Source organism: Amphibalanus amphitrite, unplaced genomic scaffold, assembly GCF_019059575.1.
Source record: "Amphibalanus amphitrite isolate SeventyFive unplaced genomic scaffold, NRLGWU_Aamphi_draft 001222F_arrow, whole genome shotgun sequence".
Classification (NCBI taxonomy): domain Eukaryota; kingdom Metazoa; phylum Arthropoda; class Thecostraca; order Balanomorpha; family Balanidae; genus Amphibalanus; species Amphibalanus amphitrite.
The window spans coordinates 130,371-157,295 of NW_024882716.1; the positions used below are offsets into that span (position 1 = coordinate 130,371).

Here is a 26,925-nt window from a genome sequence, read left to right on the forward strand (position 1 = left end):
TCTTCGTTGGCATGTATTAGAGGCTCGGTGGTTACACGACTCAGTAGTCGATTTCGATAGGAGTTTATCGCTCGTATATCGGTATTCTGAGAGGCTAGTTAGTGGTATCAGATCCATCAGAAGCTACCGCTGCCCGCAAGAGGACACGGCTGTCATGTCTGACGGATTCCTCTCGGACATAAGGGGCCAGCCAAACAGGCATTTACAAATGCTTACCACGAGATTGATGAAACGGGCCACTTCAGATAGATTAGCAAGTTGAGCGGATGAAGAGTGATTGACTGCATGCTACACTTGAGGGACAAAAGGACAGAAGGAGACGGACAAATTTTCCAGTGTAGCAGCTGTTAATCCAAACGGGGTGAGTATCGGTTACTTTGCGCAGCGCGAGCGCCGTAGCTGGGCGCGCGCTCGTTTCTGGGCGGTGTAGTAGATACCGGGTGCGCCGGGCTCAGCTCCGGGTGGGTGCTGCACTCCAGCCGAGGCGGCCGTGTCACTGGAGACCCTGGCCGCTCCCGCCGCGCCCTGCTCCTCCGGCACCACGTTGTGGCGCAGACGGAAGTCGGCCAGCGCTGCGGCCAGCGCGGCGCGCCGCTCGGTCAGCTGCCGCTGCGCCTCAACCAGCTCCCGGCGCAGCGTCAGCTGGCTGTCCTGGCAGTCGGCCAGCTGCGCGGACAGCCGCCGCAGCCGGCCCGTCAGCTGCCGCTCCTCAGCGCTCAGCACCAGGTTATCCTCGGCGTCGTAGCGCTCGCCCTGGACGTGTCTCTCGGCCTGCAGCAGCTGCAGCTCGGCCATCAGGCTGCTGTGCTGGCAGCGCAGCTCGCACAGCTGCCGGGACGCCGCCGCGTACAGCTGGTGACGCTCTGCGACGGCGCCCTGCGCGCGGTCCAGCTCCGCCTGCAGCTGACCGCCGTCCGCCTCCAGCAGCTGGCGGAGCGCCTCCTGGCTGGTGGCCGGCGCCGTGTCGGTCGGCGGGGGTACCTCGGCCTCCTCGACGGGCTCCTCGGCCACGCTGGCTGGTGGAGAGGAGCTGGCCGCCGCCCGGCCGCCCGCACCCCTCCCCCGGCCACGGCTCGACATGGCCACGGCGGCTGCGTTCGGCCGGCCGTCGGCCACGCCGACCCCGAACCCGGGCCCGCTCTGGTCGGCAGAGGCAGCGCCGGGCGTGCGCTCGTCGCGTCGGCTGCGGTCGCCGGGCGTGCTGCGATCGTCGTCGGTCTCGCCGCGGCCGACGCGGCCCCGGCTCGGCCGCCGCTTGCTGCCGCGCTCCCTCCCGTGGGCGGGCACGCTGGGCCGCGGGTCGGAGGCCGCCACCGGCTGCGGGCCAGCCGTTAGCTGCTGCTGCAGCTGCTGCAGCTGCTGCTGCATCTGCTGCTGTAGCTCGGCAGTCAGCTGCTCGCGGAGAGTCGTCTCGCGGCGCGCCTGGGTCGTCTTCACCGCTTCGAGCACGGCCTGTGAATGGCGCAAAAGGCCCGTCATAATGCCCCTAATGAGGCGAATCGCATGCTAGACAAATAATGGCAGGCACGGCGAAGAACAGAAATACGGCCAATTTGTGGTTACGTGCTCTTCCACCATCAATCCAAGTGGAAGCTCCCAAGACATGAACTAATCTACAGTCACTATGCGAATAAAATTACTAATCAGACGCTAAACACTCCCCACTAAATTGTCTCGGCTTCGAAAACCGCTGCCCATATGTTTGCTATGCAGTTCTACAACCCCTAACAGTTGTTTTACCACGTAACATTGGAGCGCTATTTAATCGGTCAGCGTAGCGTGGATGCGGGCTCTACTAATTAGGATTAAAGACCTGCCCGTACACGACTTTTTAGCGGCATTCCAGTCCGACTGCCGCCACCGTACCGTACGAACGGTGCCAAGAACTAAGGTGCAGCCCGCTCATGTCGTGCCGATAGACTGTTTGCCGGCCCTCATTAGCAGCATTGATTGCAAAAATGGGGCCTCGTTTGACCCGGTCACGCAGCTGAGTGAGCTATGTGGTCAGTGGTGACGCGATGCACGGGCTCAGCCGTTGAAATTGTTCACGCCTGGCCGAGACAGCCCGTCCATTGAGGGATGCGTAGCACCGAACATACCTACCTATCTTTATCGAAGAAAATTATGTGTCCTAAGTCCTCACAAATTGACACTCAGGTAGTAAGCAAGGCATTTTGGAGATAAACATTTGTATAAAAATGTGCATGGTACACAATCTTGCTAGAGTTAAACAAAGCTGTCAACCAACAAACTCGGCCTGACCGAACTCAAGACGACAATTTTGTGTCAAGTTTTACGCTGAGCAATACAGGAACAATGAACATTCAGCCCATGGTTCGAGCTCTGCCACTGACGCACCTCGATCTGTTTGACGCTGACGACCTGGAGCTGCTCGAGTTTTCCGTCCAGGTAGAGCTCCACCTGGTCCTGCACCAGAGCCCGCTCCTGGTGCGAGAGGTCACCGTGCATCTTGGGCGCCCTGCGAGCCATCATATCCTGCATGTCCAGCTCCTGACGCAAGCACGTCAGGTCCTTCTGTGGACGGTAAAACAAGATGGAAAGGGCCACAGGAGAGGTCACAGGACGGTTCAGAGCATGGGCCACGGGTAGATCACAGGCACGTCAAGTCCTTCTGTGGACGACAGGACAGGGCGGGAAGGGTCATATGACAGGGCACAGGACAGGACGGTAAGGGTCACAGGACGGGGCACAGGACTGATCACAGGACCGGTTAGAGCATGCAGGCCACGGGCAGATCACAGGCACGTCAGGTCCTTCTGTGGACGACAGGACAGGACGAGAAGGGTCACAGGATGGGGCACAGGATAGCTTGGAGGATAGTTCAGAGAGTGGGCTGCAGAATGAGCCACAGGTAGATCACAGGCAAGTCAGGTCCTTCTGTAGACGGCAGGACAGGATGGGAGGGTTTACATGGGACAGGGCACAGGACGGATTATAGGAAGATTCAGAGGATGGGTTATAGGATGGGGAGCAGGATGGGCCACGAGTTGGACTGCAGGATGGGGTACAGGATGGGCCACCGGCTGGGCTACAGGATGGGTAACAGGCTGGCTCACAAGTCACAGGATAGGTCACAGGCACGCGAGTTTTTTTCTGCAGACGCCAGAACATTGCTTAGACCACCATTGATCAACTCAATACATTAATTTATAATTTGACGATAAGTCTTTTGCTGAAACAATTGCTACAGTACATATAACTAACCTATAATTTGGCAGAGAGCAGAGTACCCATGGAATACTCATACTCATTCATAATTCCATAGGTCACCAGCGAGTGAGCGATTCGGCTCAAGAAAGCACCGCCATACTGACTCTAAAGTTATCTTATACCTATCATCGCTAGTTTTCTGAGGGGCAAGAAGTAACCACTATGCAGGCCCAGGGCAACCCATAAACGCTCTCCCAGCCTTCAACACGTGAGCTTCAAGCCGAGCATCCAGTCCGAGATCACGGAACGTTGCTAGGAACTGCCGTTGATGACTACGTTCTCCAACCAGTCATGGCCCCAGAGTGGGACAAAGTGCAGTGAATTGTCCGGCCCGGGACGGAGCGCGACGGTCTCCCCCGTCCGTCACTGTCCGAACTCAGCGGGCGCAGTCCCGGAAATTCCCTCCACCGACCGCCTACCTGCCTGATTGAGACCTCAGCCTTTTTCCGATCGATCGGATTCCAGCTGACATGTTACATTATTTTGGTTTTAGTGCTGCAAATCATGTTCCTCTTTTGCAAGCGGCCTGCGAGTGTCAGTCCTAATGAAAACGTGGGGCTGCCGCCGCTGCAGCTGGCCCGGTTGCAGGGCAGCTCAGTTTCAGCCGTCTGCCGGTCCGGAAAAACGGCTAGCGAGGTAGGTGGGCCACCGCGCACCGACCGGACCGAAAGAACGCTTTATGTGCCTTTGTTCACCCAATAATCGGGCTTTAATTGCCAACTACTGGTCTTTGAATGCAGTCACACACGGCAAACTGAGCAAAGCTTGCATGATATGACATTTTTCTTCAGGTAACCAGGAGGCAAGTCAGCTTTTGTTAGGAAAACTAGGCCTTCGATGGGTCTTGCACACGGCCAGAGCAGTTATGAAATCAAGTGTGTCATTTTGAGTGCTGAGCCGCCAGCCGGCGAGGGTCCATGGCTGGACAAGATGGAGTAAGCGCCATGCCATGTATTGTAAGGTACATACTTTCATGCATGAATATATCAGTCTTAGAGGATTAGATTGTATCCACCTACAAAAAGGCGGTTGAAAGCATATACTATTTTTTTTTCAGAGCAGCATCTAAAAAGTGGTTCGATTCCTCACATTTCAGAGAAGCTGGATTGCTAAACCGAAATGTAGCTCACATTCCGCCTATGTGTAGCATGACTCGCCACAGCCAACTTAGCCCGATGTGAACGTTTACTAACAGTGAATGGGTGCAGGCTAACAAGCCAGCCCGGGCTTGATAAGGCTCTTCATTGGTGACAGGTGAGTGACACGCGCAAATTGGCGTGACGTTCAGTTGACAGCATTAAATAATGCCGTCCAAAGCAAAAAAGGGGATAGCTTCTGGAATGCCGGTAAGGGTGGGGCTTACATGGTGGAAGCGTAGACCAGTGGCAGTAACTGCCACGATGACTGGCTGTCTGCAGAAACAAACACCTGACGCACATGTTGAAAACAAAATAATTAGCCTCGCGTGATCCCACAAGTCATTTGGGCATTGTGTCAAGACCAGCTAGAACTGGAGACAGGTTTTGGCTCAGTCTCCGACTCAGTAGTTTGTGCTCTGGTTTTGCCTGTGACTCCGGCTCCGGCTCTGTCCATGGCTTCAGTTCTAGCTTCGGAGATGAGCAGCGGCTAAGCTCGGTGCCGCATCTCGCGCGCTGGCGCCGCCTGCTGCGCTATCGGTGGCCGTTACAGCTCTGACTCTGACTCTGACTCTGACTCCAGAGATGATCAGCGGCTGAGCTCGGTGCCGGAGCTCGCATGCCCGCCGCGCTATCGGTGGCCATACAGCTCTGACTCTGACTCTGACTCTGACTCTGACTCTGACTCTGACTCCGGGGATGATCAGCGGCTGAGCCCGGTACCGGAGCTCGCGTGCCCGCGCGCTATCGGTGGCCATTACAGCTCTGACTCTGACTCTGACTCTGACTCTGACTCCGGGGATGATCAGCGGCTGAGCTTAGTACCGGAGCTCGCGTGCCCGCCGCGCTATCGGTGGCTACCATCAGCACAGCTCGGCCGCTGGCTCGGCTGAGCTCGGATCAGTCCTGTTGTAGCTGGGCGCTGAGCTCGCAGTCGAGCACGGGCCGGCAGATCCACGGGCGGACCGCCCAGTGCCCATGCAAGTGTACAAATTATAAATAACTAGCTGCGGGGCATTAGTCCACCTTGGGTCCTCAATTTGGTCCAAAAATGCCCTCAGATCCTATATTGGGCGGTGGGCAGTCCGGCTTCAGCTGAAAAAGACGAGTTCGGTCCGACTGAAATCGGACCGAACTCGTGAGCCAAGGAGCAAATTTAGACTCATTGGTCGCTGTGGTCAGGGTGTAGTCATCAGCCGGTGGTTTGTGTGGTCAGCGGTTAGATATTTCAGAGCCTAGGTCAGCACAGAGCGACCAGGTGGACAGAGGTTGGAGATTATTCCACTAAATGGTGTAGGTCACCGGATACAGAGCATGCACAATACCAACATTTTATAAATCCGTATGATCATTCATCGGTCTTACCAGTAGCCTTTTCTGACTCCTTTGGTATTTGTGCTCGTTTCAACGTTGGTCGTTGATTCATCCAATAAACTGTCTCATGATTTTTATGTCCTCGTCCGTTAACAAGCATCTGTTTGAAAAAGCTTCATTCGCCCATCGGACCCTAAATTCAGCGGCCTTTTTCAGTGCTGTCATTCCGAAACATTTTCAAAAAAATCTTAAAATGCCATGGTAATATAGGTGCGGCAAACGAAATGTTTGGATGCACCTGGAGCTCAGGTTCGATGTGGCCAGAAGTTCGAATCGCTTTAATGCTTTATTATCCAGCGGTTTTTGCACCCGCCTGATATGCGTATTCATACCTACCTTGCATCAATTCTTCATCGTTTAATTCAATAACAATAGCCAGGCGTCCCGATTCCACTTTCTCGAGAACTAGCGGACGAACATGGCTGGCACATGCCTGCGGTCAGCGTGTGTTGGTGCGTGTCAGCCGCCGGTGACCGCGCCGCCGCCGCGCCGTGAGGAGGCGGCGTTCTCCTCACCCGCCGAGGACCGCGAGCCGACGGCATACCGACCGGGCCCGGATCGAACCAGGGCCGACAGACCCACGATGGTGCGATAACAGAGATGTCCGAGTCGGCCCGCTGCTCTGAGTCGCTGAACGTGCGTGCTGTTCGAAATGATTTTCGGCCGGCCCGACAGCCGCCGCGACCGCCGACTGACCCGGATAGGAGCCCTCAGCGACATCTGTGAGATAGGCTGGTGAGCTTTGGTTCCAACAAGGGGTGCTACGAGCGCTGTGGTAGCCGCTTACGCCGATAAAGGGACACATGCTATTGGGGTGAGGCGAGACTGAGTCTGAACTTGTGCATTTAAGTTATTTTATATTGGGAGCTGGCGCTCTTCTAAAAATGAGCGGTCCACGGTAAATAGTAGGCACCTCGTCCTCATATCCTCTTGGCTTTGCAAAACCTACAAAAAAAAAATCGTTTAAATTATTATTGCACCAAGGCAGATCAGTACCAAGTGGGGCATTCCACGATAGATCGTACCAGGCCCGTCACCCTCATCTCTCAGATTTTAATGAAAATCGGTCCTAGGGGTAATCATAGGCCCCAAAGACGCCTGGCAAAATATCAGACTTCTCAGATCAAAACTTTTTGAGTTATATTGCATTACATTTTTTTAACTTCGGTATGTAACGGTGAGTTTGATGGCCTATAACTCAAGAACGGGTTAAGCAACCAACACAAAGTAAACAACACTAAGCTTGCGATGAATCAAAAATTAATATTACTATTTGAAAATTCCAAAGAAAAAAGTTCATTGTTGAGCAAAAACCTTAATCTTTTTTTATTTGCCTCTAATGACTTTTGGGACCAAAATTTTTCACATTTTTATTTTTTCAAAATAATCTTCATGTCATTGCAAATCGACATGCAAAAAATTAGAAAGGTGTTCTTTCTATAAGTTCCTCATTTTCCCGCAAACAAAATGGGTTTCGGAGGGGTTGATTCGACCCCAGCACGCCGTTTCGCTTCTAATAGAGCTAGAGCCTCGCGGAAAAAACGAGCGTATGTGCCGTTACAAGTCGCAGCGATTGGTACCCGATTTTAAGGTCTCAGGTTAACCGGTGGCGTCTGAGTTCAGGTCACGTGACTGAAGTTACGGCTTCGGTTTTTAGTAAATAACTTCGCAAAAAATGGCCGCAGAGCCGCGATTTTGGCATCATTGTGTTCGCCTAGCTCAGGTGCATCGAATGGTATACTTTTTGCTAGGGTGAGGTCAACTTAAGTAGTTGACCTCGGGTCAAGGTCAGGTCAGAGCCCCTCAAGTCACGAAGCTGGGCAAAGGGTATCATATGGCATATCATTCGATTCGGAAGGTCTTCCCGAGTCCATTGGTGGCTTTCCCGACTCTCTAGCTCCATTTGATCGGGAGTTATTGACGAAAAACTCGTACGACCCTAGTGACGTGCCTCAAGTAACCTTGAAAAATTCCCAGATATACAAGTTGTGAGACCTCTTGAGGACACCATGTATGCGTCCTGTAACTTTCATCTCGGACAGCTATGGTCATTGGCGTCCAAAACAATGTCAGAACCAAACGGCCTTTTTCACCCTCGCGCTTATAGGAAAGAGGGTTGAATGAACCCTCTTTTCACTTTTTTCAGATGACTCAGACTTGAATTGAAGTTTCAGTAACCCGTGATGTCACTAGGCAGCTTTACCACGCCATTCGTAAGCTCCCCTCCCGAAATCACTATTCGAAACCGTTATCGTGACGTAAAATAAATACATTTATTGAAAGAACACCTTCCTAATTTTTTGCATACTTCTTAACAATTAGCCAAATATTTTTTTAAAGAAATAAAAATTCCAAAAAATTTGGTCCCAAAGTCCAAAAAATACAAATGAAAGAAAACTCGATATGTCATTTATCAAAAAAGCATATTTTTCGAAATTTCAAAAATACATATTAATCTCTGTTTCATTGCAAGTTCAATGTTATATAACATTTGGCATTTGAATAATCCGTCTTAGAGTTACAGCCCGCCAAACTTAGCGCTGCAAAGCAAGATCCAAAAAATGTTATACACCATAACTCAAAAAATACTTATCTGATAATCCTGAAATTGTTACAGGTGGATTCAGAGCCCCTGATTACCCCTGAGACCAATTCTCGTCAAATTCCGAGAGATGAGGGTGTCAAATTGGAAAAAAGTGGTACGATCTATCGTGGAATGCCCCAAGTACCTACCAACAGTTCTCTACATACATACCGTGGCACCTGAACCTCCCATCGAGCAAGAACATTTCAACGGCAAATTGACAAGACACCCGTTCCGTGCTTCTATCCTCAGGATACTGAAATCCTTCTCCTCCACGCCGCACCCCCCTCCGGGCTGGACAGGCAACTTTATCTCATGCGGGCTGCTCCCTTGGAGCGGCACCGCTGCTCCCGAGGGAGCGCACCCCGTAGCCGGGTGCAGTCTGCACCCGGCGTGCAGTGAGTGCCTTGGGGCTGGGTGGCCTGTCCTCTGGACGGGCTCAGCCCCGGCGACTCACTAGGGTGCCTGCCCAGACCAATGTCTCCCCCTATATCCTGTCATCCTCCCGGCTCTGAAATGGTCTCATTGGACCGAAAGGGCCTAACCCAACAAAACAAAAAAACAAAACAAACAAACAAAAAATTGACAAGAAGAATAGCGATTATTAATTTGACGTTATGAATTACTTTTGTCCGCGAATAGGCGATATAAATTTATGTTGAGTCAAATTAGGGGCTCCGCCAAGGTTTCAGAATTGGAAGGCGATAAAAAATGCACACCCGCCTACACTAGGATGCATTAGGGGAAGTGAAATTATTGGGGGGGGGCTAGACCTCCGCGAACCCCCTCCCTGGTGGCGGAGACCCTGGATGAAGTAGTAAAATAGCTGCATGCTGCATGCTTAGACAACACACAAGCCTACACCTACAGAGGAGGGCAAGAGCGTGACACTCCTGGCAATGAGGGGGACAAGACATTCCTCTAACAGCAATATAACTGCTGTGATATGAGCTGACCTTGAGTTTGGAGAGCAGCAGCGTCGGGTCGTCGATGACCTCCTGTTTGGGTGCGCAGATGACCCCTCGCAGACGCACAGCGAACCTCAGGGTGGCCAGAGTCTCCGCCAGGTGACCCTGCTCACCACTGACACAGGCCACCAGTCTGCAACAAAAGAGACACCATGAGAACTAAGGAGTTTACTCCACTGACATAGACTACCAGTCTGCAACGGGCACATCCAAGATTGAGCAGTATCCCCTTGCATGTGCCTGATGCTATGTCGACATTCGACAGACGTTTGATAACTACTATCGGATAAGTCAGTTTATTTGCAATGTTTTTGGGCTGATGAAGGAGTCAAAATAATCAAGATAATAGAAAAGATGATGGTCAATAGAGGAACATATATTATGCTCATCGGCAGGGGCGTCGCCGACGGGGGGGTCGGGGGGGTCGTGACCCCCCCCCCACTCTTGAAAACTGGGGGTGTCGACCCCCCCACTTTTTGCGATGCTGAGTATGCTTTTTTAGCTTTTATGTCAGTGAAGCAGGCGTCAGCAACACCACCAAGTACATCAGATTCAGAATCGCTTCAAGAGCTCCCTAAAGCCAATTAGCCAATTACCTAAAGTTCAATTAGCTGTGGGCGGGGAACACCAGCACAACAATATTTTTAAGTGGCCAGTGGCCACCATTCTAGTACCTTTTTATCCCTCAAAGGATTGGACGCGCCAAAACTGCCCCGAGCGTTCGTCTGATCGTTTAAAAAAATGGTCGCAGTCGATTCGTCGGATCAGTACCTAACTACAAAACTACAAACTAGCCTCAGCCCCATGGCTATCGGCACAACTAGCTGTACAGTGCACATGTAGGGGAAAGGGAGTCAGATGAAACCGTCTCGGGCTTTCGCAAAAAAGTCGCGCAAAAGGAGCCGATTGCAACGAAACTTCCGGTGCGCTCGTGTTAATCACCTACTTAAAAATAAATCGATATCCCTGATTCGAATAAAGATGACCTTGGTTCACTTTTTCATAACATGCTTTTAATTTAGGTAAAGGATAGTTTTTGGAGCTGATTTTGAACTTAGCGCCCATCTGAACATTTAAGAAGTAGTTGTGTTGCTTATACATATGTATAACATGTTAGGAAGCAATGGGTGGTGGTCATCCACTATTAGGTACTGGTCGATCTGACCTGACCTGACCTGATCTACCCCAAATGCATGGAGTCATCATCTTCGTTCAAAACTAAGATAACATTCGTAATCAGAACCTCGAAAAACCATCACAACTTACATTCGCAAAGTTCTAGCAGGTCCCGAGTTTCCCTACGTATTGGCGATGACCTGAGTCCTGAGATGACCCGAAACCTTGTAAATGGGTATCATCGGCTTTCTCTCGTCACGGGCAGCATACTCTTTTTTCCGCAAACCTCTAGATCGATCAGGGGTCGAAAGCATACATCAGCGTTACTTTAGTATACGTTATAAGTTAGCGACTGGGAGCCCACCAATAGAAGGGCTACAGTGAAGCAGAAAACATATTTGATAGCTCTTTCAACGCTCTTTCGCTAGCTTCGGGTCAGATTTCATCTCAGGTCTATGTTTTGCCCATAGAAGGCAAACAGCTAACTGGACAGATTCTGCCGAAACATTTGCTTTGCAATAACTTTAGATTCCGTGAGTTTGTATGGTACTTACATATGTTGTCTTGTCACCACTGTGTTTATCTCTTTGAGACACGTCACATGAGTTAAAATTTGACCATTCAGAATTAACGTTAAAACGACCTCAGGTCAACGTTATGTCCTGATCGAAAAAGGACCTCCTGCTGCATATGAATGGATCTGTGTTGTTGAGCTGAACTACGAACACCTTCCAGGTGCTGTCATCGCTCTACCGCGTCTTCGTCAAAAGTTGTAGAAAAAAAAATGCTGGTGGCCATCGATGGACATTTCCACTAATGACCTTTCGAGTCATCACTCGCCATAAGTTGCACCCTGTCCCTGGCAATGATGAGCTGATTTGTCACGGCTCCAAAGATATTTTGCGTTTCTGACGAACTTTTTCAAAGCAGGAGGCATTCGTGCTTTTTATAATTTCTCATTATTTTCTAATGATGAGGTCACGTATTTGACCTGCCTCCATTGCAGATCATAGATGTAAATCCTCAGGATCATGAATTGCTGACACGTATAACCCCATACATTAGGTATACAGTGTACCAAATTTCGAAGTTATGGGAGAAAAGCTACAAGAATGGCGAGAGGGGAAAGTTTGATAGAGGTATACCGTATAACTGAACTTGACATGGCGACCTGACCTTAAGTGACCAGTGATAATTTTTACGCAAGTGATGTAGGTAGGTATACCTACCTAATAGGTTATACCAAATTTCGCGGCGCTGCGCGCCGCTTTGTTACACGCGCACACATGCACATACGCACGCACAAAACTGGGAAGTGTGGCAAAAAAAACACCCCTACCCATCGGGTGAAGACTAGAAACCCGACCCCCCCACTCAAAAATCCGTGGCGACGCCCCTGCTCATCGGCTATACGAACCTTGTGTCTCGTTGATTTCCAATTTTGGAGCGAAGAATGTGAGTCAGCTTGGACACTCGCACCGGCATGTAGGAGCGGTTGTCGGCCATGGACATAATCAACTGGAACACATCAACAGTATCCATATAAATAACAAAAATGTGAAAGATCGCTTAATCCGTTCATGGCAGGGGCGTCGCCGACGGGGGGGTCGGGGGGGGGGTCGCGACCCCCCCACTCGTCAGAACCGGGGGGTCGACCCCCCACTTTTGGCGATGCTGAGTATGCTATTTTTAGCTATCATGTCAGGGAGTTGGCGTCAGCAACATCAACAAATACAACGTCAGATTCAGAATCGCTTCAAGAGGTCCTTAGTCCCTATTACTTATAGGTCAATAAGCTGTGGGCTAGAACATCAGCATGACAATATGATTCTAGTCCCCTTTTACCCCTCAAATGAGCGAGCGCGTCAAAACTGATCCAAGCCTTCGTCTGATTGTCAAAATAATGGTTGCAGTCGATTCGTCGGATGACGTATCAGTAACTACGAGGTACCTGGCTAGCTCAGCCCTGCTACCCTCGGACCTGCCTGCATAGGGGAAATGGGGTCAATGGTGGATCCCTCTGGGGCTTTCCTAATAAGACGCGCTAAAAGGAGTATATTGCAACGAAACTTCCAGTAACCTCGAGTTAATGAATTTTACACTTATCCTGGTTCGAATATGGATGACCTTGGTTAACTTTTTTGAGTTTTATTTGCTTCCACAATCCACTTACAAGTGTGGTTTTTGGGGCTGATTTCGAGTTTAGCGCCCGTTTGAACCGTTTGAAGTAGGGGAGAGTGGGGCAAAGCGGCCACCCGGGGCAAAGCGGCCACCCATCGTTTTAGCCCTTCATAGCTGGCGTCAGTTCCAATTTATGGTTTCCAATTATACTTCTCTTCACGGTCGTTCGAATGAGCCAGACCGGGGTTTCAGGCCCATCACCATTGTTCTGTGAAACACGGAAAAGCATTTCTTGCCAGGTTACCAACTATGTTTACAATTTTTAAATGTTATGTTATTCCATAACCGTTTGGAATTTTTATAAGCGTTCTTGTCCATGCATTGCATGGTTATCGTACATGTATTCTACCAATTTTAATGTTTTTCACCCCACTAATAGCTAAACTGGAATATTTTTGTCTCGGACGGTATGCGCGGGGCAAAGTGGCCGGGGCAAAGTGGCCACCCCCCAATTGGCCATAAGTTGCTTCCATCTGGATAAAAAACATTATTTATATTCAAATGTGTTGTCATGCATTCATCTTGGCCACTTTTCAGTTGCATGAGTTACCAAATAATGCAATTAAATGTTTTTTTCATGAAAATCCTTTCTTTGTTTACCCACAGATGGAAGATGATAAAGTAAACATCCATCCTCGCTTAACCTTGTCACCATCAAATACCCTAGTCGTACACGAGGCACGTTAGGGTGCAGGCCCCGTGTAAAGGCGGACATTTGGCCAGATGGGGATTAGAAGAAAAAAAAACATGTTCTTGATATTATCAAGAGCTTTGGAAACTGCATACGTTCCATGCGCTTATGAGACATTTGTTGCGCAGTGTGTCCTCCCTGTATAGTGTATATTGCCGCCAATTTCTCGGCATTTCCAGCGGTTCAAACGTTTCTTCTGAGTTTCCGTTATTTGAAAAAGGTGTTTAATCGCCCGATCAATGTAGTGGAAGGGGTGAGTCGGCCAGTGATGTCGAGGTAAGCCACCAATTATGTGCAGCCTGCTCTTCAGTCTTCATTGACTAGACTGAGATGCTTTTTATTTCTGAGTATAATTATAGCCCCACTGGTGTGACATCAATCCTCACTTGTTGCAACAAAATTTGTTACTTCTTTATCAATTCATATTCTTTTCCTAAAGCTGCTGTTATTTTTTCGCAACTTGTTAGGTCACAACCCTTTCACTAAGCCTTTACGCAAGCCCTTCGTAACCCTTTCGCAGCCTTCTTATAACTTATTCGAAACAACCCTTTCGTAAACTCATGGTAACCCTTTCTCAGCCTTTTATTAGTTTATTCACAGTAACCCTTCATAACTTATTTTTAACTATGTGCAATATTTTCATAGCTCATTCAAAATAACCCTTTCGTAAATTATTTGCAACCCTTTCGCGACATTTTCCTGACTCATTCGAAAGAGGCTTTTCATTAACTTATTGTAACCCTTTCACAGCCCTTTCATAATTCATTCAAAGCAAATTTCTCATAGATTATTTGTGACCCTCTGACAACTTTTTCATATCTCATTCATAAAATCTCTTCATTAACTCATTGTAACTCTTTCGGAACCTTTTCGTAACTCTTTTGAAGGAACCCTTTTGCAAATTCTTCATAACTTTTTCACAGCCTTTACATAACTCATTTCAAACAACACTTTTGTTAACTTGTTGGAACCCTTTGGCAAAATTTTCATAATCCCAAAATTTGTCAATTTGGGTGGAACAAGACATCCAAATGAAAATATTTTTCCACTCCCACCTCCAACTTTCAAGAGCAATTTACCACTCACGAAAGAGCATCTACTTGCATGATCGCATCAGATTCTACCATTGTACAGAAAAGTGTGCAATTTTTCCTTCTTCTGTTCTTTATTTTTTTTTTTGGGGGGGGTGGGGGCAGGGCTAACCTGATCAAGAATATACTACCCTCATCCCTTTTTTGGAGAGGAATTTTCCCCTCTAATACCCAAGCATTAATGTAATTTTGTGACACTGCAGTCATTCGACACTGCCCTTTTGTAAAATATTTGGAACCCTTTCACAACATTTTCATAACTTGTTTGAAGTGATCTTTCATCACTACCTTTGACATCAGCTTCCGAATTATGTATTGATCTTCCCTATTTAACATTGATGTAACAAGCAGTGCTTACTAAATTTATTAGTATGCCATTACCACCCAATGTCATTACAACATGCTGCTGAAATCAGAACATGTGTCACTCATGTGCAGTTTCAAGAATTGTTGTGGTGGCTCTGCAGTCTGCAACCCACTTCATTAAACGGCTGCTTGTTAACTCCTCAGATAGTAGGCATATGCTTCTAAGTCTAACCTGCATATATTAATTCAGGCTGCTTTGAAAAATTGACTTACTTTCTTTGAAATTGGTATCCCATTTGTCAAGTACCTAGGTAATATGCTCTTTTTTTCTGGGCTGATTCATAGTAGTGGCAGTGTCAGTTATCAGTTTGTATTTATTGTTTTACAAATTAGAATATTACCATCAGGCTGCTCAGTGCTCACGCATGAATGTGAAGTTTCACTGGTGGGGACCGAAATTCCTCATAATATCTATTTACCTAGGGCTAAGGGGTTTTAAATATGAGCCTTCGGGTGAATGACAGTGACACTGAAGAAAATGTTTTTGTGACAATTTGGCTTTTCTTTCCAGATGAGTGCGATGCCTACGTGCATCAACGTTTAGTGGACCTAAAGGACATCGTCAGCACCGAGATTTGCCAGCTGGAAACGCAGTGGGGCTACACGCAATGGAGGCACGCGTACCACTCGTCCTAGACAAAGAAACGTCCTCCGTGCTTCCGACGAACTTCAATCGGCGCGAAATTCCTAAACCTCGAGTCACGAGTTCATTCAGAGTAAAATAGCATGGCGAGGAAAAATCACTGTTCGGGACGAAAAGTGGAGTTCAGCAATTTATATAAAGCCGGCCGTCACAAAATCATATTGTTCTTGTTTTTGCCCTCCTGCCATGGATTTCCTCGGCCTCCAAAGCGGGATGCAGCTGCGACTGCTACTTCTAAAAGTGTGTAAAAGTCATGAACCTATCGGACGATAAGTCGTGATCTCGATTAACTTCGCCACGAGGTTGCGAACTTAATGAAAATGTTCCTGTCGGTGTTCTTGTCCATGATCGGTCCGTTGTTTCTTCGTATTCAGTTATTTCATGTTTGTGATTTAACTACTGGGCGGGCAGAATCTATGCAAGTGTTTACCCAACAACCTGTTGAAAAACAGGACGTAATGCGACATGCCTTGACGCAGGGCGGCCGGCGACTGTTGAAGGCAGCTAAAAATTGTTATGCGACTTGAATTGCGAGCGAATGTGCACCTATCAAAATGTTGGCGCATCAGAATCTGGTGCGTGAGCGTGCGTGTCAAAATGTGTTAATGTGACTGCATTAGATTTGTGATAAATGTATTGATATGCTACTTGCGAAGAATATACATTCTATGTGTACGCGACGTTGATTGCGTCAATATGACGAGATTGAACATGAAAATAACTGGCCCGCACCCTGACAGGTATCTCCCATCGCCGCCATGCCTAGGTACCTACATGTTTGGATCATGCCTACTGATACTTTGATTAGGTAGTCAATTTTTAAGATAAAGTAAATTATGTTCAGGTAAGTGAAGTTCTCCAATTTTACTCTTATTTGAAACGCTTAAGTAGCCAAATTTGAAAGAAATAGCTTTAGCGTTTGTCCCCTCACCTTAAAAATCAGTTTTGCCTGGATAAGGCCTGAGACCGCTATTGCACCCAGTGATTGGCAATGAAGACACGGGGTAAAAGCAACTTAGGCTAGGCGCAATGGGGGTATGGGTACCATCATTCGAACAGCAATTAATTGCTGTTTGATTATCTACTGGGGCATTAACGTAATATTCAAATTTGACTGAGTTGTAAGCATTGAAATATAGTAAAAGTGTATGTTATATCGACCGATAACGAAAACAATCGCGTCAAAAGTAGCATAAGCCATCACTGACTTGTGACTAATATGCATTTTTAGAAAGCTTACTTTGTGGGCTATCGTATTCTGGTGGGGCATTTATCGAAGGTGTCATTTATTCATTAATTTTATTAGCTAATTATGGTGATACCACAATTTTGCCTAGTGCTTGCTTATCAAGACACGAGAAAAAAGTAGCTTAGGGTAGGCACCATTGAGGCATGCGTAACATCATTCGAACGGCAATTAATTGATGTTTAATTATCTACTGGGGCATTAACGTAACATTCAAATTTGACTGAGTTGTACGCAAGGGCGGATCTAGGGGAACGTTTTGGGGGGGGTCACCAGTCGGCCGACATGCCAGGTCTGATGAATGAATTCTGACGACCGGGGGGGGGGGGGGGTAGGGAGCGAGTATGTCGAGATCAAATGACATTTGATCTTCGTCGTTTCTGAGTTGAAGTTTTATCGTAAGTCACTCGGCTCAGTAGTTTTAGTTAGTGAAACCCACCTATAGAGGAGCGTCGCCACGGATTTTTTTACTGGGGGGGGGGGGCGGATCGACCGACTTAAAAACCCAGAAGTAGTAGATATAGTTACCTCACTTATGCATTAGTCTAATGCCCAATGCATTAGTAGCATACAGTCACGATCTCTCTTATTGACCTGTGTATGAATCGGCGGCGCGAAGCGCCGCAAAAATTTGAAAAAAGTTGTCAAAACACAGCTCTAAAACACAAATATTACAACCCTTTTAGCATGCTAGTACAAGCCGGAGTTCCTTCACAGTGCACATATGAATTCCGATTCAATTTGACACGGTTGGTGTTATTACAGTCACGATCTCTCTTATTGATTGGTGTATAAATCGGCGGCGCGAAGCGCCGAGAACATTTGCAAAAGAATGTGTCAAAACACAGCTCCGCTCCAAAACACAAATTTTACCACCCTTTTAGCATGGCAGTACAAGCCGGAGTTTCTTCACAGTACACATATGAATTCTGATTCAATTTGACACGGTTGGTTTATGTAATTACAGTCACGATTTCATATTGACCTGTACGTATGTACATGAATCGGCGGCGCGAAGCGCCGCGAAAAATTTGCAAAAACATTTGTCAAAACACAGAGGGGGTCTCCTCTCTACAGAGGACCACCGATCTCTACTGCGGGCCTCCTCTTTTCACAGGGCCTCTTAACTACAGAAGGCTTCCTCTCTACAGAGGGCTTCCTCTCTACTGAGGGTCTCTCCCTTTCAGAGGGCCTCCTTTACAGAGGACCTCCTCTCTTCAAAGAGCCAGAGGACCTCATCTCTGCAAAGGGCTTCCTCTCTTCAGAGGGCCTCTTCTCTACAGAGAGCCTCCTTTCTTCAGAGGGCCTTCTCTCTACAGCGGGTCTCCTCTCTTCAGAGGGCCTTCTGCATTCAGGCGGTCTCCTTTCCACAGAGGGTCTCCTCTACAGAGGGCCTCCTACCTACTGAGGAGTCAGAGGGGCCGACACAGACACTAGCGGTTATTCACTGGAGGCCCCAGGAAGTAAGAAGGGCCCTAGCTGTCAGGCTGGTCAGAGTGCCCTGAATGTCCTGACGTGATTTTTGGGATTCCCGTGAATTTCTTTCGCCTCCGACGTGATTTTGACCTGCCAGGGCCCAGGGGCACTAAAAATAAAACAAACAAAATAAAAAAATGGAAATAGGACATCACCAAAATTAAGTGGCCGAAATCCGTTGAGTTTTTAATTTTGCGTATAGGTAGGGGCACCACGAATTAAATTCATGACCATCCCCTTGGAGTTTTCCTGGATCATCCCCTGGTGCTCGCACGGTTGAGACAAAAATGAGTAAGATTCTGGCCTTCAATACGCCTTTTCACGCAACACGATCCAGAAAAACAAAGGTATTAGCTCAGAAGTGTTTGACATGTGATTTTGAGCATGCAAGACGGCGTCTATAGCGCATTTAGGTCTTCGGCTTTTGGGGGGGGTCAAATGACCCTCTCAGACCTTTTGGGGGGGGTCATGACCCCGTGGACCCCCCCCAGGATCCGCCACTGGTTGTACGCATTGAAATATAGAAAAAGTGTATGTTATATCGACCGATAACGAAAACAATCGCGTCAAAAGTAGCATAAGCCATCACTGACTTGTGACTAATACACATTTTTAGAAAGCCTACTTTGTGGGCTTTCATATTCCGGTGGGGCATTTATCGAATGCGAAATATGTGCAATGATATTATTAGTTAATTGAAGTGATGCAATTATTTACTTATCAAATTATCCATTGAAATACCTATTTACATCGCGAGATGTATCATGAAATTAAGCTATAATACGAAATGCATTTTTCTTAAATTTTCAGTAAAGGTTTCGTTGACGCATAACGTATTGTTACTAAATAATTTGAATTAACGTGCGATCCGTTGCGATAGTTCCGACCGCCCGCCGATGGTGGCGCTGGTGTCGCTCCGGCCGTTATGGCCGCGGCCGCCGCCTATCGAACTATTTTGTTTCTCATATCGGGACTTAAGCAGACGCCGGTGGCCGCTTTGCCCCAGGGTATGGGGCAAAGTGGCCAATATGCATAGGTTTAAAGTTTTGTCAATATCTTTCATATGTGAACGCCTTTGGAAATAAAACGCAGTTGAAATAAAAGGCAACTTAATAGGGATCACATTGGTATAGAAAGAATCTTTCCAAGTTAAAAAATGAAGCGTTGGCATCGTGAGAAGCGTTAGGGTGGCCGCTTTGCCCCACTCTCCCCTAGTTTTGATAAATGATGGTTATGTAACATGTTACGAAGCTATCGTTGGTGGTTGTCAGTCATCCACTCTACATGGCCGGCAGGAACACTGTAAAAAAATGTCACGAGCCAATTCTATGACAAGGGGTGGGTTACACGGTCCTCCATTGTACCTTGCTGTTATATATAGGGACATTATCAGCCTGAGGGTTGTTAGTTAAAGAGTGGCCTCGTGAAACAATTGGTTACAAACGGTAACCTAATAACTTAAATGCTTCTCTAACACCCCTTCCTGCTTATCAACAGATTTCGCGCTGTGTCGGAAAACTACGCATAGTCTCATAATTAAATCCGCCAGAAGCTTGTTGCATGCTAGTTACATGCGTGTTTCATTATCGTGTCATATTATGATTATGTCGGCTAATGAGGCACCGCCCTGCACGTGCTTTAAATATAATCCTGCGCACACGCCACCTAGTCGGAAACTCATCATCGGACTAGTCCTGGTAGGGTTTTCGTGTTGCTGAATGAGGCGAAACGACTTTGATTCGGTAGTGCCTCATAAATCCCTGCTACGGTGAGCAGCGACGAGTCTGAGACTGCTTCTAAAACGCGTCCTTCACTTCCGGCGCGGGGCCGTCATTTCCGGCCGCCATTGTTCAGTTCTGCGGCTGCCGGCGGTTGGTGCGGTTGTGTTGTGGCACGGTGCGTTGTGAAGTTCTCGGGCTGGGATATTTCGAAGGTACGTTATATTGTATGATATTTACGTAGCAATGGGGGACATTTTATTTATTTTGTAATATTCTGAACACATGTTGCGTCATAGAATTCACCCCTTGACCGTTGTGGGCCACTGTTTCGTTTGAATTCCGACTGTTGGAAGACGGACTTTCTTTCAGTTGCTGTCTAGCCTTTTTTTCCAAATGTGTAAGCTACACATATTGCCTCACATTGATGTATCTTATACAAAAGTCAGTTGATGTAGATAATAAAGCCATCCTCACTGATATTTTAAAATCAGCAGTTAATTTTCTTTTCTGTTTGCAGAGTTGCTTAAAGTTGTGGAAGACTGAGGCATGAAGGTATACCGGAAGCCAGCGATATTTCTGTTGGTAAGCCTCGCCCAGAAAAAAAAAACTTGCTTGAATCTGCAAAGTATGGCAAATATTTGATGGACTGCACAGTGCACAATGTACCTGACATGGCAGGATCAACTTGCTCACTCGCCTGTTGTAAGTGCCGTTGCGTCAAAGCCCGTGGAAGTGCCCGATCGTGTCTCATGCAACCGTATTATTTTGTGAATGTTATTGGTGGTGACTCGAATCAGCTTTTGCACCACTCCGCTATGATATTGTAATATGTATAGCTTTAGATATTTTGTATCGTATGCTAATAAGTAATAAACGTTATTTTTGTGTATGTTTTTTTGTAACGTGGCTGGCACGCTGTCGTGGCTGTCGTTAGCCGGGTCGTCCACCAGTCGGAGGGGCGGCTGGGGAAAAGGAGGGGGGAGGGGTGACGCAATTGAGCTAGTATTACTACTGGGCAGCAATAGCAGGCGCTAGCTGGTTGGGTTACCAGGCGAGTCCTGCTAAGGAGCCTAATCGGCGTACCGATCTGCTGGTTTTGCCCTCGTTTTCAAACGAGGTACCGAATAACGAAACGAGGGGCTGACACGGGGGTGCTCGGTTTATGAGGCGTGGGCTTGTCATTTACTAACGAAACAAGCTTGTACCCTCTTACTAGCTAAATATGAGGCGATTTTTACACGTCGCTGCATGCTCATTTTTGCGCCAACGGTTTTCCTACAAGGGGCTTGTAAGATTTTTTTACAGTGAAGCCTGCTGGTCGACCTGACCTGACCCGACCCGATCTACCAAAAATGCATGGAGTCATCATTTTTGTTCAAGACTAACATCAAACTCGTACTCGGGACCCCGATAACAGCTACGGCTCACTAAGTTCTAGCAGGCGGCCAGATTTGTCCTACTTTTGGGCGTTGACCTAAGATGACCCGGCCAAGACCTTGAAATTGGGCATCATTGGCTTTCTCTCATCACGGGCAGCATTCTCGCTCGTCCACGAAGCTCTACCTCGATCAGGGGCCGAAAGCATGCCTTAGCGTTACGTTGGTAAGCGTTTTACCTTAGCGACCCGTAAAATACGAATAAGAGCTAGCCTACAGCAACACAGAAAGCGTATTCGATAGCTTTTTTAAAGCTCTTTCGCCAACTTCGCCTCAGATATGACTTCGGGTCTATGGCTTGTGTACCATAGAGTCCAAACAGCTAAACGGACGGATTTTGCCGAAACATTTGTTATGTAACAACCTATGATTCAGTGAATGTGTATGATATTCATGTATCACCATCGTTTTTGTTTCGTCGAAACACGTCGCATGGCTTACAATTTGAACTTGAATAGAAAACTTGACATCAGGTAAAGGTCATGACCTGACTAGAAAAGAGCCTGCTGCATATGGATCGATCTGTGTTACTGAGCTGAACACACTCCAGGTGCTGTCATCGCTCTACAACGTCTCCATTAAAAGTTGTTGTCGAAAATGTGTTAGAGACCTTTGATGACCTAATCACTGACCATTCCAGTCACTGCACTGGTCATTAGCTGCACCTTGTCTCTAAAATGAGCAAGGTGCCATGGCTACAAAAGTATCTAGCGTTTTTAGCATATTCTTTCAAAGCAGAAGGCATCGTGCTTTTTCCCATATCTTATCATGATTGGTGAGGTCACATACCTATTTGACCTGACTTCACTTCTCAGATGTAAAATCCCAGATCCATGAACTGTTGGCACTTATAATACCATTCATTACACCAAATTTCAGACTTATAGGAGTCAGGAGATAATCTATAGGAATGACAAGATTGCAGTTTTAAGAGGCATTAAAACTGAACTTGACATGACATTGTGACCTGACCTCAGGTGACCTGTGCTTGATTTTTATGCACGATGCAAAATTGATGTACAATAAGATATACCGCTGCTTCCGCGGCGCTGCGCGCCGAGGTTTTTCTCCGGGCACAGGAAAAAACCGGGAGTGTAGCTAAAAACACCCCCTACCCATCAAGACAAAGACCGGAAACCCGACCCCCCCACTCAAAAATCCGTGGCGACGCCCCTGGCTTCATGGACTTAGTGGTTCATGCAGTAGATAAAGATTGACGTTTAATGAGGAGACTTTCCATCGAAATGAACCGGTCTTCCCAATTCACTACCATAGGGTAATTGAGAAATATAGATTGCGGCTTAAATTGATATCGAGACATCGGCATTCGGCATCGATATTCGGTATAGAGATTTATGTAAGAAAGGCGGTACATGCCTCGTTTTACTGTAGCCCAACTCTCTCCCCTACAGAAACCCGTACCAGCAGAGACACTGACACCCACCTGTTCGAGGAAGGTCATGGACTTGTTGACGTCGACCAGCACCCCCGGCCCGGGCCGATCGGTTCCCGACTCCCAGCTACGTATCTTCTCGAACCCGGCCAGGTCCACGAACGACAGCTGCCGGGACAAAGATGGCGGTCATGTGATGGCCAGACTGCAAAGTTTATCAACTATGACCTTCGGTTATGAGTTCAGGCGGCGAGCTATCAGACAGCAAAACATTGAAGGCAACAACAAAAATACTAGAGGCGAAACAAACGGCATGCCATAGAGGAGAGTAGCACCGTGGTTGAGTGTTGACTGCTGACTTATTGATATCCGTCTTCTATCGCCAGTGTACGGCAGCGCTTAGGCGATTGTCAATATAAAGGAGCAAAATGAAATGGTAGAGTGAAACGCCTCCAAAGAAGCTAGAATTGCTGTTTTTCCTGCGCTGCCGATATTCCTCTCGATATACCTGTTGCTGTTGCTCTTCCCCTCATGACCAGGCTGGACCGGCCTGTGGCACCATGAGGTCCCATATCCCCACATACCTCGCCGTGTCTATCGAACGGCTCCGTCTCCACCAGGCTGCGGGACTCGATGCCCACACTGAGCAGCGCGTGGCCGGTGGAGCTGCCCCGCGCGTTCCTCGGGTGTGGGTGGCTGGTACGCAGTGCACAGCCCCGGAACAGAGCAGTCAGCGCCAGCTCCGCGGTGATGACGCGCAGACGGGTCATGCCCTGGGGGGCAGAGAGTAGTGGTGGTCAAACCGCATGTTTGATACACCGAGTAAGGCATGTTGACAGTTGTTCTCTCCTCTTGTTAAAATGTCGAACAGTCATGAGTCATGACATTTGACCCATAGCTTCTTCATTGGCACCTTAATTTTGTGTACTGATTTTATCTTTCATTTTTTAGCGTCTGTATGAATCATATCCCTACATACTGTACAGTCCTCAGCAGACTGCGTGGTAGGTATTCTTTTTTCGACAAAACCAGTAATAACTCAAAGACTATGTTGTCAGTCGGTCGGAACTCACTGAAAATAGAGGCACCATGCTCTACTCCTTCGATTGGGTATATCACTAAACAAAGTACATGCCTTGTGTATATGCCTTGTGTATATGTCTTGTGTATATGCCTTGTGTGGCAACAAAATGCAAAAGTTTGTTTTGGGGGCAAATATAAACTTTTGGGTTTTGTTGCCAAACTGGATGGAAAATGAATGCGATGGTATAATGCCAATCTAAGGTGCGGAGTCTCGTGCATCTTGCTGTTATGATTTCCGAGCGACCGATAGCATAGTATCCGCGTTATTCTCGGTTTTGTCGAAGAAAGAATACCTACCACGCAGTTTGCAGAGGGCTGTACATAGCAAAATGTCTTTCGGAATGGCGATTCCAACTAACCTTCAGTTCAAACGTTTTCCCATTATCCACGATGGTGATGGGTTTTTTCTTGGGCGAGAGCAGGTCATAGACGTTCTCTCCGACGATCTCGATGAAGGAGATGGTGACGGCCGCTGTCCGTTCGTCCCATTCGCTTAGCGTCTTGAACACTCGCTCAATGGTGCGTGCCACCAGGCCCCGGTACTGCAGGAAATGGTAGTGGCTTAGGTCAGAATAAAGGCAGTGCTGGCGCAGCTCAGCTACCAACACAACCGCAGCTCGGGATCCAGTGCAATAATAGCTGAGCTATGAAAAAGGTGCAAAAGTCGAGGTAGCTGTAGATTGTGGTATGACAGTTTGACGTTTGTGAAAAGCGATAATGTGAACACATATATATTGCACAAACAGGTTTTGATATTACTTCATCAGTGTAATATCTGCTGTACCTATTTCGTCTCCGTTTTGTATTTTGTGTGTTTTATTTATATATTTGCACACTGATGAAGTAATATCGAAACCGGTTTGTGCAATATATGTATATGTGTTCACATTATCGCTTTTCACATAGCTGTAGATTGTACTGCGGCTGTAGACTGTAGAAGTGTCGCTGTAGACTCTAGATACTGTACTGTAGACTGTAGCGATGAGTGTGGCTAACTTACCGGGTACCTCTCTCCGGGCGAGAACAGTGTGTACGTCTTCCCGGCGGCCACCGGACCGCAGGCCATCATCGTACCGCTGAAGCCGTTCAGAGCCCTGACAAACATAGATCGTCAGTGGTACGGCAATGTGCTGTCCTATGTTATATCGATTCGAGGTCGGTGCTGCAACGACTTTTTCAAATGATATGAAAAGAACGAAAATCGATCGGTGAGAACAGTTTTCACATCGGCATAATTAGGTATGTATCATATAGCCAACTTCAGTTCCCCAGCGCCATACCACTTACTTGTCGACCATGTCCTCCATTGTATGCGTAAAAAGATAATCTTGGCTGGCGTTGAGAAAAACCATATCGGCACCAAATGATAAAAACTTGCGATTTAGAGTGGTAGACGGAGCCTTGAATCCCTTCTTGGAGCACAGAAGCTTCCCGTTGGCAGCCCCGCATTCGATATCCACCGTCTGAAATAAAGGCGAGTAATAAACAACGAGGGCTTGTATATTAACATAATACGCAAAAGACTGCAAGAGGAATTAAGTGTGCGATAAATATGTAAACATGTATCTTACATAATATTGCTTGTAGCGGTACATACAGTCTTTTAGATTGTGTCATTTTATGTCAATCCCCACTAGTTGTTTTAATATATAACTATATGATTATACTAATAAGTAATAGTTAATTGGTATTTCAATTGGCAATTTCAATTATGAGAGTCAATTGGCATAATTGCATTTCCATTGTTTTACGTCATTCATACTTACACTATTTTCTCTGTCAACTTTGATGCATTCATGGTCGAAACAGGAAGTAGGTGCAAATCGGACGAAGGTGGCGACTGGCCTCGGGCCAACAGGATCGGGTCTGTACGGCTCACATTTGCCCAGCTTCGGGCCCCGTTTTCTATCAGCGGCTTGTCGAAATGTTGATTCCGGTGAGTTATATTCGCGAGCACTCAGTCTTGTTGGTTCCTTGTCGGTTATAGGCTGATCGGGCATTTTATTTTTGTTAGTATGATTTTCAGGACGATGGTAGGATTGTATTGTCTATTTCACTTGAGAGAAATTGCTTTGCTGATAAAATGAATGTTTCTGATAATGGCGTAGCTATAAGATTAGGTATAAGTGCAGTTATTTGTGCGCCATTTCAGACCTGTACCAAAATTGTAAGCAAATCATATTTGTTTTATTTTCTAAACCATCTTACAGCGTTGAACAAAATCAAGCAATATCTGAGCTGCCTTTTCATCTTTGTGGTGCTTTATTTCAATACGTTATTTGCATTGCTTGTCAAATTATCCACATAAAAAGATAAACAAAACATAAGGATGAATATTTTTATGTTCGTGATAAAAACAGTTCGTGATAGTGATGGTTGCCATGGTTACTGTAAAGGACCTCCGATGCGATGCACTTGATTACATGCCATGGGAAAACGTCACGTTCTTGCATTTTTCGTTCCATTTCATTCCATATCAGTCTTATTCTAGTCTGACATATTTTAAGTTTATCGATAAGATCGTAGGGGAGAGTGTGGCAAAGCGGCCACCCGGGGCAAAGCGGCCATCCATCGTTTTAGCCCTCCACAGCTGGCGTCAGTTCCAATTTATGATTTCCAATTATACTTCTCTTTGCGGTCGTTCGAATGAGCCAGACCGGGGTTTCAGGCCCATCGCCATTTTTCTGTGAAACACGGAAAAGCATTTCTTGCCAGGTTACCAATTATGTCTACAATTTTTAAATGTTATTTTATTCCATAACCGTTTGGAATTTTTATAAGCGTTTTTGTCCATGCATTGCGTGGTTATCGTACATGCCTTCTACCAATTTTAATGCTTTTTACCCCACTAATAGCTGAGCTGGAATATTTTTGTCTCGGACGGTATGCGCGGGGCAAAGCGGCCGGGGCAAAGTGGCCAGCCCCCAATTGGCCATAAGTTGTTTCCATCTGGATAAAAACTATATTCAAATGTGTCGTCATGCATTCATCTTGGCCACTTTTCGGTTACATGAGTTACCAAATTATGCAATTAAATGTTTTTCCAAGAAAATCCTTTCTTTGTTTAGCAATAGGTGGGAAGATAACAAAGTAAACATCCATCTTCCCTTAAACCTTGTCACCATCAAATACCCTAGTCGTGCATGAGGCAACTATTCTGTTTCTCATATCGGGACTTGAGAAGTCGCC

At 47.0% G+C, this 26,925-nt stretch overlaps 1 protein-coding gene and 1 long non-coding RNA gene across 2 annotated transcripts; one reads left to right on the forward strand and one right to left on the reverse strand.

Annotated features, from left to right (window-relative positions):
* LOC122371255 (kinesin-like protein KIF9) lies at window positions 1-26,107 on the reverse strand. The gene is made up of 10 exons (XM_043347430.1): window positions 25,503-26,107; window positions 25,024-25,199; window positions 24,737-24,830; window positions 24,096-24,278; window positions 23,238-23,426; window positions 22,705-22,821; window positions 11,827-11,927; window positions 9,282-9,426; window positions 2,359-2,535; window positions 1-1,452 (listed from the first exon to the last, which is right to left on the reverse strand). Exons 1-10 carry the CDS (start codon window positions 25,734-25,736, stop codon window positions 373-375), a joined length of 2,496 nt encoding a protein of 831 aa, XP_043203365.1. The 5' UTR covers window positions 25,737-26,107; the 3' UTR covers window positions 1-372.
* On the forward strand, window positions 13,323-15,365 carry LOC122371256. Its single transcript, XR_006254699.1, has 2 exons — window positions 13,323-13,557; window positions 15,250-15,365. It is a non-coding gene; the product is annotated as an uncharacterized LOC122371256 (long non-coding RNA).
* Window positions 26,108-26,925: the final 818 nt, after the last annotated feature.

Bases quoted from the DNA above. Each gene is read 5' to 3' on its own strand.
- LOC122371255 (XM_043347430.1), bottom strand. From the start codon at position 25,736: ATGCCCGATCAGCCTATAACCGACAAGGAACCAACAAGACTGAGTGCT. The intron at 25,200-25,502 runs GTAAGTATGAAT...CCTTTATTTCAG, and splicing joins AAGTTGACAGAGAAAATAGT to ACGGTGGATATCGAATGCGG. The intron at 9,427-11,826 runs GTTCGTATAGCC...CTTTTGTTGCAG, and splicing joins GGAAATCAACGAGACACAAG to ACTGGTGGCCTGTGTCAGTG.